The 13,612-nt window shown below is 46.5% G+C and overlaps 1 protein-coding gene across 5 annotated transcripts in view; it reads right to left on the reverse strand.

Moving 5' to 3' along the window:
* scaf1 (SR-related CTD-associated factor 1) overlaps window positions 1–13,612 on the reverse strand; it is a 37,221-nt gene that overhangs the window by 8,658 nt on the left and 14,951 nt on the right. For 4 of the 5 annotated variants that reach the window (XM_068019762.1, XM_068019761.1, XM_068019760.1 and 1 more), the window contains exons 3-8: window positions 11,091–11,212; window positions 9,842–9,917; window positions 8,662–8,789; window positions 8,064–8,200; window positions 6,410–6,546; window positions 829–4,911 (exon numbers count right to left, since the gene is read on the reverse strand). In XM_068019762.1, the coding sequence (XP_067875863.1) occupies window positions 829–4,911; window positions 6,410–6,546; window positions 8,064–8,200; window positions 8,662–8,789; window positions 9,842–9,917; window positions 11,091–11,212 (4,683 nt within the window). The remainder of the gene's footprint in view (window positions 1–828; window positions 4,912–6,409; window positions 6,547–8,063; window positions 8,201–8,661; window positions 8,790–9,841; window positions 9,918–11,090; window positions 11,213–13,612) is intronic. The other variant, XM_068019764.1, reaches the window with a different exon arrangement.

A 13,612-nucleotide genomic window follows, 5' to 3' on the forward strand; every position in this document is an offset into this window, starting at 1 on the left:
TCAGACGACTCAGGGAACATTGCTTTCGCTCAGAGTTCGACTTGACCAAATACCGATGGAGCCATTCGGCACAGGCAAGCACACCCGGCAGATATTGGCCTAGGCTTGTATAGGTGCCTTCCATGCCCATATCTATGACTTTTTGGCCAGGTGTCTACTGCTCGAATCCTTTTATGTATGGCTTTCAATGTTTCTCGTTGCCAGTGAAATCAGATGTTCAGGTGACAACGTGTGTGCAGTAGTAAGCAAGCCCCTGATGTTTACCTCCTTTCAGCCAAGACATAACTAAAACATTATATGCCTCCCAAAGTCCCTGCACTGGCTGTGGATAAACACACCCTTAAGTATTGTACTCAGCTAAATGAACCAGAAAAGCCCCAGTTTCATAGAAACTTCTTGGTAGGAGAGACAGCAGGAGTGTTATGGCTGACCTTATTGCCCTTTGTTGCAGAGGGAAGCCAGTCCCATATCCCTCTACCTAAGCACATGCAGGCAAAGATCAAGCTCGAGTTAGAGTAACCTACCAACATTCCCCGAGAAGCCTTCCACTCGACGGAGTGCTGCCTTTGGCAATTAAATCTCATCCCAGCCTGAAATAACACCTTGAGGGGAGGGCAGGGAGGGGAAAACTCTGATCTTAACAACACTTACTCTTCTAGGAATGAATTTACTTCCAGTATGAAGTACACAGTACAAACAGGAAGATTCGTGCACCAATCTGATGAGGATAATCGCTGCCCACTGTTTAACTCAGAACTGTGAGATATACAGTCAAAGGCAGAATTTAATGAGGCCTCCTCACCAAGACTGTCTCAAGACATGACTTACGTGCTAACATTCCTCCTCCGGTTTGGAGGTCCCATGACAACGGTTTGCCTGGTGCTCTTGGTTTGTCTCCGTTAACCTTTGAAGTGTCGCTGTGCTCATGGTAGTCCTTCTGTTGCTGTGTAGGGGGTGCAGGAGGGGGCTGGTGCTGCGGGGGTTCCTTTGGCACGAATGTCGCCTCCAGGGGCTGGGGGGCGCTCTCAGAGATCTGTGAGAGGGGGGACAACCCCTGCTCCACCACGTCCTTTGCTGGGCTTGGGAGGTTCCCTTTGTCGTCGGACTTCTCTGAGGAAGACCATGACAGCTCTTCCTTGATCCTGAATGGACTGGAGTCTTTGCTGCTACTGCTGCTGCTGCTGCTACTGCTGGTTGCTGCCTTCTTTAAAGCGATTTTAGGTTTGGCTTCCTTCTTCTTTTTCCCAGAGCCCTTCGCCTTGCCACTAACCACTTTAGCTTTCTTTGCCGTGGAGCGGGGTTTTGTCGCAACCTTTCCCTTTGGTGCCCGTGAGGGGATGCCTTTGTTATCCGAGCTCTCAGCTCGATGCCGGCTAGGCTTTGAGTCGTGGATCTTGTCCTCGGTCTTCATGAACGGGGATCTGCTCTCCCTATCGCGGCTGAATTTCACGCCGATCAAACCTCCCCCTTTCCCACGGTCGTCCTTCATTGAGGCAGCACAGCTCACCCCGTCTCGGATTAGAACGGCTACTTTGGACTGGAGTTTAACTTTCCTTGGTACCTGTTGCTTGCTTTCCTTGGGCGCCGACTTGATCTTTTTACCAGATTGGCTACCCATTAAATGCTCTTTTCCCTTCTTCTCCACTTTCAAGCTATCTACTCCCACTGTCCCCTTTTGTCCATCAGCCAGCTTTTTCCTCCGCTTCTCCTTGCCAGACTTCTCGTCTGGGTGAGCTCTCTTTCGGTCCTTCATTTTGACCAGTTTAGAGCCACCGTCTCCTGCTCTGTGGCTTTTCTCGTGACTGCTTCTCCTCTCATTTTTGTTCGCTTGCCCCTTTCCAGGTACCCTGCCCTCCTGCATGTGGTCTCCAGGCTCTACATCAGAGAAACTGTTCTCAAAACCCAACTCGTCCGAGTCGTACATGGCTTCCCGGTTTGGGGACAAGGCTGCCACCTCCATTGAATCCTCTTGATCTTCTAAAGACTCAGCTGGATTCACAGTAATCGTTCTGGTAATTGAGCGAGCTTTGATTAATATATCATCATCATTTAGGTCTTGAATCGAAGGAGGAACCACTATTCTGCTGTCCCGCCTCCCTTTTACAGTTTTCTCATGTTTCTTTTCGCTTACAGGGTTTCTTTCTCTACTTCTGTCCTTCTCTTTCTCGTTCCTTTCTTTTGACCTTCTGGGGGAAGGGCTGTGAGGCCTCTTCTCCCTCTGTGACCGCTCTTTGGATCTTGATCTTGAATGCCTTCGCCGTTTTGCTGCTTCCAGCTCCCGATGTTTTTCCTTCTTACGCCTTTCCTTTCTCGACTTGCTGCTCGACCTGGAACGATGGAACGACCCACTTTCCTTTGACTGAGGTGCGCGGCTTTTCCACCTTTCAGCAGAAGCCCTCATTGACCCTATAGCAGATATGCTGGTGCTGTTGGACGGTGACCAAGACCTAGATCTTCGATGCTCTCTAGAATGAGTTCGGGACCGAGATACCTTATGACGCGATCTAGAACTCGACCTCCTTCGCTCCCAAGATCTAGATCTGGATCTCGACTTCTTGTGATGGATTCGCAACCTGCTTCTAGACGTGGATCTTTTATGCTCCCGCGATTGGGACCTGGATCGTTTTCGATCCTTTGACCGAGCTTTCTTGTGCTCCCTCTTGCGTTTTTTCCGGCTGCGGGAGCTGGACTCTGAATGTGATCCAGACTGACCCTTGGACTCTGCTGGCGACCTGGAGTGTTTAGCGTACTTCTCCCTCTGCTGGTTTGATACCTTTCTTCTGTGATCCACTTTCTTTCGTCCTCCGTCTGTTGGGTTCTCGCCCAGGTCTATCTGTAACGCCCCTTCATCAGAATCAGCATGGAGAGAGATAAAATCATCTCCTTCAATTCCCCTCAGACGCTCGAAGATTCTGCCCCGACTGCGAAAAGTCCGAGCAGGACTGAAGCTCTCTTCATCTTGCTGCACAATTTCGCCTTCCTCAATTTCAGAGTCATCGTATTTATGCGCATCCTCGGGCCATTTAGAAACGTTCACTGTGAAAACAAGGTTGTCTTTTCTCTCAACAGTACGGTGGGATTTGTGATGATACCTGGAAGCAGAAGCCGACTTGCTTTTGTGCTCTGCCTTTGAATGCACTTTGGCATCTGATTTATCTTTCCGAACTGCTTCAGTTCTTGACCGTTGCCTTGGTGTGGACTTGGACGTGATGCGACTACTTGAACTCGTCTTTGTCACTGACCGACTTTGGGATTCCAGAGCTTTTACCGGCTCGGACATGGTCCTTTCAGAGTCCTTCTGATACCTGGGTGCACTTTGCAAATCTGAACCCGCTTCTTGTTTAATTGTTTCCACGGGTCCAATGCTGGCTTTTGCTTCACGACCCAGCTCTTTTGCTTGTTTGTTTTTCCAAAGGTCTTTCTCCTGCAAGGAGCAGACCAAGACTTCTTTCTTGGTAGACTTCAATGAAAGCTTCAATGCATCAGTCTCCATTTGTACCTTAGGATCAGGACTTTGCATTAAGCTATAATCGATCCCAGGTGGTGATAATACCGGTTCCTCCTCTTCAAGCACTGCATTGCCAGTTCCCTCTCTAGCCAGTTCATTTTGGGATTGAATATCATTTTCTGAGTCAACAGATTCAGTATCTGGTTGAGAGATTGAGTCAAGCTGAACATCGATCTGCAGTTTAGAGTCAGTTTCAAATTCAGTTTCGATTGCAGAGCTTAACCCTTGTGCAAAACCTGTCTGGGACTCAGGTTCCAAATCTCTATACTCAGGAGAGCTGTACAGATCAGGTTCTAGACTGGATTTGACCACGTCCCCACAGTCAATCTGCAATTCTACATCTGACAACACACCTGTTGTTGATTCTGGTGACTGATCTTCCTCATACTCAGGGCTCAAGCATTCCTCTTCCTCGGTTAGTCCCGCATCACTAACAATTTTCAGCTCGCCTTCTGAATCATCACCTACTGGACTTAAATTGTTAGAACTTGCAATGGAACCAGTGGGATCAAAAGGGTCATATTTCTCCTCGTCCTCCTCCTCCTCAGGCTCCTCCTCATCAACCAATTCAGTCCTGTCTTTTGGAGAAAAGTCACCACCTATAAACTCTCCGTTGATATTCTCCTCATCAGTTGGATTGAATGGGTCATAGGTATCAGGTCCCAGTCGACCATCAGAACAAGTAATCCGATTAGTAACATTCTGCTGGCAAGGGACAGAGCTCGATTCAGCCTTTTCTGGACATGTTTGAGACATGCTTGACGAACCTGGTTGGTTCCCCGAGTTGGAGCATCCACCCCCATTCAACGGTCTTTGTTGACCATTTGAGATACCACTACCATTCCCAAGGACCAGGCCCCAATTGGCTCCTTCAGAAGGATGCAAGCCCTTTGCATCACCCACAAGCCTTTTAAAGGGAGAATCCACTGACTGTTTTTGATCTGTGCTAGGATTTGCAATTACACCAAGCCCGTTGCTTCTCTGAGACAGACAACTGAACTCTTCATCCAATGGATCCAACCTTCTCTTCATTGCCAAGTCCCTATCTGGGGAGGAAACTGGTGCCCTGAAGTCTTTAGTCACTGGCTGACCACCCATCTCTGTCCTTCTATCTGGGTTTCTCGTTCTAGAGGCCCCCAGAGTTTCAGTTTCATCCAGACTGCCCATGTTCCTTAGCAACCCGCGTCTCAAACAGTCCAAGGACGCTGGTGACAAGATATATGAATCCAACAAACTCAACCCATCGTTTGTCTTTTTAATGCCATGGGACTCGACGGATCTGTTTCCATTGTCTCTTATGCTAGACAGTCCACCACTGCATAAGCAATCCCTGTAAGGTAAAGCTTCTCGCAAGATGCCGTGAAATGGTACCCTCTGTGATCGAGATGGAAGGCCAGCAGAGGCTGCAAGGAGAAACAAAGAAAATGTCATACCAAGTTGCAAACGGCTCGTGTTAAGTTATATCTTTACTTACACGCCATCCCCTCCCTCTAATTTCCTCCTGAAGAGGCCGATTCGCACTGGTTTACAAGTGCCTGGTTACCAAGAGGTGAGACTTCACATACGACCCCAGGCAATGAATGTCCTCACCAGATGACACCAAGCACACGCTTTGCCGCTGGAGTTACTAGATAGTAACCTACCTAGCCCAAAGACTTTGAAGCCAATTGAAACTCTGACCTTGGCTGAAAATAGCCAACTCAGCGTAAACCAGCAACTGAACTGAGGTCTTTCTTAGTCTGTTTGGCTGATCAGTGGAGATCGAACTTCTGTTATACAATTATAAAAGGGGAGCAATATTAAATATATTCCCTTTTAATGTAGATTCCACCAATGGCCACATGCTTAGCTAGAGAATTTACTTAAGTAGAGTCCACGTAAAGATTATGGTCCAGAAACTAGAGTGTTTTTTTCACAAGCACTGACAACAACACTGTGCAGCCTGTTTATTTCCACAGGGTAGTTCTCAGCATGTAAAATTAACAGATTACACTGTGCAATAGTGAGAGGTACGGTAGCATAGTGATAATCTTAGTGGATTAGTAATCCAGAAGTTCGGACTATACGTTCAGACAGGAGTTCAAATCCCACCACGGTTGCCAGCGAATTTAAATTTAATTAATAAATCTGGAATAAAAAGCTAGGCTCATTAATAATGATCATGAAACTATCAGATTGTCATAAAAATCCATCTGGTTCACTAATCCTCTTCAGGGGAGGAAATCTGCCATCCTTACCTGGTCTGGTCTACATGTGACTCCAGATCAACAGAAATGTGGTTGACTCTTAAATGCCCTCTGAAATGGCAGCTAAATTGAATCAAACAGCTACAGAGAAAAGCATTGTACCACATTGACTGCAGCGGTTCAAGGTGGCGGCTCACCACCACCATTTCAAGGGAAATTAACAATGGGCAATAATGCTGGGAAAAAAATGTGAGGAATGACGCAGAGAACCACATGGCATGGATGAGGCGAACAGCATAGATGCCCTTAAGGGGAAGCTAGACAAACACATAAGGGAGAAAGGAATACATGGATGAAGGTAGGTGATAGGCAGCTTGTCTGGAGCATAAATACCAGCACGGATTAGTTGGCCGAATGGCCCGTTTCTGTGCTGTAAATTCCATCTAATGCAATTCTGAACACCTCCCCCCTGCCGAGATTACAGAGGAGCAACTAATTCACTCAATGCTTAGCAGTCACATTCATAGCTTGACGGTAGCGCATGACTGGTGTAATGCACCTTGTAGGTCTACCTGAAAGATACCAACAGTGCATCTACTCAGCGCGACGCAATCTAATGATAGGTGTCACTCTCCACCCCCCCACAACCCCGAGTTTGGTGCCTTTAGGAGGGGCAGGAAACAGTGGAGAGGAAGGAAGAAAAGCATTTCCCCACCTGACTTTTTGTATCTCCAGGCCCGATCTTTCTTAAGAGTAAACCCTGGGTGACGTACAACACGGATGCCAAGGCTGGAGATGCCATCTTCTTGCAGGTCGGTTGCTGCCTCTGCGTTTTCCGGCTCCAACCTGCTACTAGGAGAGACACCAACGCATATGTTCAAGAAACAGAACGGATCGAATACCTACTGGAGCTGAGCCAAACCATGTGGAAACACGTGCTATCAACTTAACCAATCAAATTCACCCTCAGTCAAGGGCCCCGGCCTTGCTTCATGCTGCCTGCTGAAAAATAATGGATGTCATTTTCCAAATGGTGGAATGGATTGAGGCATCACCCAGTGCAGAACTGGGCCAGCTCTTGTATAGAAACAGCAGGAAGCCATTCAGCCCCACAAGCATGTTCCACAATTCAATTAGATTGTGGCTGATCTGTACCTCAACTCTTTCTACCCGCCTTGGTTCTGAATACCTTAACATCCTTGCCTAACAAAAATCTATCAATCTCAGTTTTGAAAATTTCAATTGACTTCCAGCATCCAGGTTTTTGGGAGAGTTCCAGATTTCCACTACCCTTTGTGTGAAGAAGGGCTTCCTGACATCACCCCTGAATGACCTAGCTCTAATTTTGAGGTTATGCCCCCACCAGAGGAAACAGTTCTCTTATGTATCCTCTTAAATCCTTTATCATCTTAAACAACTCAGTAACCTGTTAGTGACATTTTTCCATTTCTCACCCTAGCCAATCCGAAGGTCTCTAAGTGAAATAGCTAGTTTCTGTGTTGAGGTAGGGGCAGTTTTTGTTTCCAAATCCCTCCATGACTTCTCCCCCTCCCTATCTCTGTAACCTCTTCCAGCCCTACGACCCTCCAAGATAACTGTGTTCCTCTAGTTCTGGTCTCCCCAATTTTCATCATTCCACCACTGGAAGCCATACCCTCAGCTGCCTAGGTCATGAGCTCTGGAATTCTCTCTTTCCTTCTTTAAAATGCTCCTTAAAACCTACCTGTTCCATGTGTCCATGTATCTCTTTATGTGGCTCCCGTGAACTGCCTAGGGATGTTTTACTATATTAAAGGCACAATATCAATGCAAATTATTGCAGTTGTAGCTCAGTGGGTATCACTCCCAGTCAGAAGGTTGTGTGTTCGATTTGAGCACAAAATCAACACTGACACTCCAAGTGCAGTACTGAAGTAGCGTTGCACAACCAAGCCTGCCAGCTTTTGGATGAGATATTAAACCAAGGCCCCGTCTGCCCTCCCAGGTAGACGTAAAAGATCCCATGGCCACTAGGCAGCTAAAGATATGGCTGCCAATATTGACATCCCTCAACCAATAGCATGAAAAAAGAGAGATGATCTGGTCATTATTATATTGCTGTTTGTGGGAGCTTGCAGTGTGCAAATTGGCTATCGCGACTCCTACATTACAATAGTGATTACACTTCAAGAAGTGCTTCATTGGCTTTGAAGTACATTAGGCAGAGGGATGTCTTGAGATTGTGAAAGGTGCTATATAAATACAAATTTTTTATTTCTTCTTTAGCTGAACTAGCCTGAAATACACTTGCGCGTGAGTGAGGGAGGAAGGAAGGAAGGGTGACTGCACATGTAATTCAGCAATAAAGACAGAAGAAAAGTTATCCTTACAAATAAGAGGTCCCCAGATCTGCAACGGGTTCGGACTCTGGATTCAGCCGTGTTCGGAAAGTGGTTCCATACGTGGATCCGATATGTTGCAGTGCACTGGTGAGATGGGACAGTAAAACAGACACCACTTCTTTCTCCTTCAAATGAAAAAGAACATTAAAAAGCACAGGAGGTCAATCTATGGAATAAGCTCACTAGACAGTGGAAACAGTGCTGATTCATTCAAATACAAATTAGACAGATTTCTTTCTGTAAATAACATTTTGGGGATCCAGTGTATGAGTAGTAGGAGACATGTTGTGTGCCGAGTATAGCGAGCTTGGGTGGAACAGCCTGCTTTGGTCCGATGGTTCCCAAAGCTCTCCACCACTGGGAGTTTTCCTCACCTCATGTCTGCTCTGTTGTAGACTCACTGATAGAGATTGATCGCTGTGATTAATAAACAGCTCCGTTATCGGTGTATTATGTGACACCAGGATGGTAGAGGTGCAAGAGATGGACCCTGGTCTTTTATTGTCCAGCAATTCCTATGTTTCTAGGATGTAACATGAGAAGAGGACTCCAATTAATCATCAAACAGTCTGTTCCGAAATCTTACCGGGTTCCCATTTCCAGCTGTACCATGAAGACTGGTCACTGCAATCTCTGGTGAGCTTCCTGTGATGGCATTTGATCCTGCTGGTGTGCATGTCTTCCTCCTTCTAATTTGTTTCTGCTTCCTGGAGTCTGGGGAAGGAAAAAGGCCCACAAATAGAATCATGCAGCACAGGAGGTGGCCATTTGCAACATCATTGGGACCTCTGATTTTGTTACAGTCACAGAACACATCATTGCTCTGGACTGCAGGTCTGCACAGTGTAGTGTGGCCATGTGTATATACAATGCTTCTATGCATGCATGGACACTGTGAACCTTTATTAAGTCAAAATGTGGCCCTGCAGCATCGGTGCTGTGCTGTTACTTGGATTTTACTGAAGAACAATGGTTGGGGTGTGAAATGTGCACACAATGTCTACTTGCACCTAGCAGTACAAGTGCGAGCTTTGTCCTCTCAGACACGTGGGGTGGTGGTGAGTACAAGCCTGTCACAGGCAATGGTAGGGCAATTAGGGATAGGCAATAAATGCTGACCTTGCCAGAGATGTTCACATCCCAAGAATGAATTCAAAAAAAGCAGCAGTTGCAGCTTGAGATGGCAAGTAAGAATTAGCACACAATGTGGACTGTCAAATCAAAACTCACTGGTTTTCCCTGCCAATATCTACGTCAATTGATAAATTACATTTATTATGTACGTCATTCCTTCCGTATTTGGGCATCGCCAGTCTGTGCCAGCTGTTTCTGCAGCTGCACAATTCTACCACTAGATGAAGCTTCATAAGTAGCAGATCCCTACACCTATTCTTGCAGCATCACTAATGCACTCTGCTGGAAACTCACCTTACAGAGGAACAGAAGGAGGCCGTTCAGCCCCTCAAGCCTGTTTTGTCATTCTAGCAGATTACGGCTGATCTGAACATCAACTCCATTTCCTTTTGTATCCATATCTAATAAAAATCTTTTGATCTCAACTCCTGCAAATTTCAACTGATCCATCAACCACAGTTTTTTTTGTAGGACAGTGTTCCAGATTTCCACCACCCTTTGTGTGAAGAAGTGCTTCCTGATTTCACTCCTGAACTGCCAAGCTCGAATAATAGGGATCACTAGACCCGATCACAAGGGTGGATTTTAATGGCATTTGTGCTCATTTGCACAATATGAAAAGTAACACATACCTCGCTGACATGTCTTCCCGCAGTCGCTTGGTTGTCGAGTGGCCGCATTCATACCTCTTAAGTGCTGCAGGGTGTTCTGTGAAATAAAATCAGAATTTTTGTTTAGCACAAGCTGATGTGACAGTGGCAGCTCATTTGCAGTCATCCATAAACCAGTAAATGCCATTTTGCCACTCTGCGTGTTATCTCAAGCAGAGAGGTGGCACTCTCATCTAGGACCATGACAGAGATGAGGACAGATTTCTTTACTCAGGGGGTTGTGAATCTTTGGAATTCTCTATCCCAGAGGGCTGTGGAAGCTCAGTCACTGAGTATGTTTAAAGTAGAGATTGACAAATTTCTAAATACCAATGACATAAAGGGATATGGGGATAGTGTGGGAAAAAGACATTGAAGTGGATGATCAGCCATGATTGTATTGAATGGCAGAGCAGGCTCGATGAGCTGAATGGCCTACTCTTGTTCCTATGTTCTAACCCACTCCATGTTACAGTATGATAGTTACTTCAAACAAGGCAATGGTACTATCATTAATAACTCAAGATGATATGTCAGTTACTGGACTACAGCCTTGACTCACTGGGTCGCACTCCCGCCTCGGAGTCAGAAAGTTGTGAGTTCAATTTCCCTCCAGAGACTTGACCTCAAAGACTTGGCTGACATTTCTGAAGTACTGAGGGAACGCTGCACTGTCAGAGGTGCCATCTTTCGGATGAGATGTTAAACTGAGACACCGGTTGCCGTGTCAAGTGGATGTAGAAGACTATGGCACTATTGAAGAACAGTTCTCCCAGTGTCCTGACCAATATTTATCCCTCAAGTAACACCTAAAACAGATCATCTGATCACTGTCTTATTGCTGTTTGTGAGAGCTTGCTGTGTGCAAATTGGCTATGTTTCCTATATTTCAAAAGTGACTTGATTACAAAACTGCTTTGGAATGTCCTGAGCTTGTGAAAGGCTCAGCAGGTCCTGCAAACAGCAATGAGTTAATGACCGGACAATTTGTTTTGCTGATACTAATTGAGGTTTAAACATTGACTGGGGAATACATCCCCAGAACTTGTTTAAAATAGTGCCGCAGGGACCCAATTCAACTTTAAAACCTCCTGAGCTGAGAATGACTAATTATGTGCAAATCAGAGATTGAGTATCAGATCCTACAGCTCGCTGCAACTCAGTAAATTGACTGACTGAGACAGCAGGAGGAGCTCTGTATCATGTACGGCATTATAGTGCTAAACGTTACCTTAACTTGCTGTGCGCACGGCGAGGTGCTGCAGTTAGCCTGTGTTGAATTGTTGCATCCCGCCCATTTACCATGCGGGCTCCTCCCCAGTGGCTGTAGGATCAGCCGTACCTGTTCAGCACCTACAATACGTGGAAACAAAGCTGCATTTTAAAACAACATCCAGGAGAACTGGAATCTGGCAAACATCACCTTGTAACAACTAACAAAGACGCCGTTTTTCTCATCTTCGCTTAAAACAAGTCTAAGAGCAAATTGGTGGTAAGCAGAGGAAGATAGGCAAATACTGTAAGCATAATAAAAACAAGAAATGCAGGAAATACTCAGCAGGTCTGGCAGCATCTGTGCAGAGTACTGAGAGCAGTTCTGGCACTACACCGTAGGAAAGATTTTTGGCCTTGGTGGGAGTTCAGTGCAGATTTACCAGAATGAAACCTGGACTCCAAGAGTTAAATTATGAGGAGAGATTACACAAATTAAGATGTAGTTTCTGGAATTTAGAAGATTAGGGGGTGATTTGATCAAAGTCTTCAAGATATTAAGTAGTTAGTGATAGTGTAGTTAGACAGAAACTATATCTGCTCTGTCTTCTCAGCCTTGCAATAAGATTCAAGTGAAGGGCGAAAGAAAGTAATCACAGTTCAAATGAGATTACACAGCAAGAGTGTCTTTGGCATGATCAAAGTTTATAAAAAGACTTTTAGTGGGTTCAGCAAGGCAAACTGAACACTTTCAACATTCTCAGGTCAGTGACAGCATGGTTAGATGCACTGTATCTCTTCTCTTTGGCCTCCTTGTCTCGAGAGACAATGGGTAAGCGCCTGGAGGTGGTCTGTGGTGTGTGGAGCAGCGCCTGGAGTGGCTATAAAGGCCAATTCCAGAGTGACAGACTCTTCCACAGGTGCTGCAGAAAAATTTGTTTGTCAGGGCTGTTACACAGTTGGCTCTCCCCTTGCGCCTCTGTCTTTTTTCCTGCCAACTGCTACGTCTCTTCGACTCGCCACACTTTAGCCCCGCCTTTATGGCTGCCCGCCAGCTCTGGCGAACACTGGCAACTGATTCCCACGACTTGTGATCAATGTCACAGGACTTCATGTCGCGTTTGCAGACGTCTTTAAAGCGGAGACATGGACGGCCGGTGGTTCTGATACCAGTGGCGAGCTCGCTGTACAATGTGTCTTTGGGGATCCTGCCATCTTCCATGCGGCTCACATGGCCAAGCCATCTCAAGCGCCGCTGACTCAATAGTGTGTATAGGCTGGGGATGTTGGCCGCCTCGACGACTTCTGTGTTGGAGATACGGTCCTGCCACCTGATGACAAGTATTCTCCGGAGGCAGCGAAGATGGAATGAATTAAGACGTTGCGCTTGGCTGACATACGTTGTCCAGGCCTCGCTGCCATAGAGCAAGGTACTGAGGACACAGGCTTGATACACTCGAACTTTTGTGTTCCGTGTCAGTGCGCCATATTCCCACACTCTCTTGGCCAGTCTGGACATAGCAGTGGAAGCCTTTCCCATGCGCTTGTTGATTTCTGCATCTAGAGACAGGTTACTGGTGATAGTTGAGCCTAGGTAGGTGAACTCTTGAACCACTTCCAGAGCGTGGTCGCCAATATTGATGGATGGAGCATTTCTGACGTCCTGCCCCATGATGTTCGTTTTCTTGAGGCTGATGGTTAGGCCAAATTCATTGCAGGCAGCCGCAAACCTGTCGATGAGACTCTGCAGGCACTCTTCAGTGTGAGATGTTAAAGCAGTATCGTCAGCAAAGAGGAGTTCCCTGATGAGGACTTTCCGTACTTTGGACTTTGCTCTTAGGCGGGCAAGGTTGAACAACCTGCCACCTGATCTTGTGTGGAGGAAAATTCCTTCTTCAGAGGACTTGAACGCATGTGAAAGCAGCAGGGAGAAGAAAATCCCAAAAAGTGTGGGTGCGAGAACACAGCCCTGTTTCACGCCACTCAGGATAGGAAAGGGCTCTGATGAGGAGCCACCATGTTGAATTGTGCCTTTCATATTGTCATGGAATGAGGTGATGATACTTAGTAGCTTTGGTGGACATCCAATCTTTTCTAGTAGCCTGAAGAGACCACGTCTGCTGACGAGGTCAAAGGCTTTGGTGAGATCAATGAAAGCAATGTAGAGGGGCGTCTGTTGTTCGCGGCATTTCTCCTGTATCTGACGAAGGGAGAACAGCATGTCAACGGTCGATCTCTCTGCACGAAAGCCACACTGTGCCTCAGGGTAGACGCGCTCGGCCAGCTTCTGGAGCCTGTTTAGAGCGACTCCAGCAAAGACTTTCCCCACTATGCTGAGCAGGGAGATTCCACGGTAGCTGTTGCAGTCACCGCGGTCACCTTTGTTTTTATAGAGGGTGATGATATCGGCATCGCGCATGTCCTGAGGTACTGCTCCCTCGCCCCAGCACAGGCATAGCAGTTCATGTAGTGCTGAGAGTATAGCAGGCTTGGCATTCTTGATTATTTCAGGGGTAATGCTGTCCTTCCCAGGGGCTTTTC

The sequence above is a fragment of the Heterodontus francisci genome, chromosome 41, assembly GCF_036365525.1.
Source record: "Heterodontus francisci isolate sHetFra1 chromosome 41, sHetFra1.hap1, whole genome shotgun sequence".
NCBI classification, from domain to species: domain Eukaryota; kingdom Metazoa; phylum Chordata; class Chondrichthyes; order Heterodontiformes; family Heterodontidae; genus Heterodontus; species Heterodontus francisci.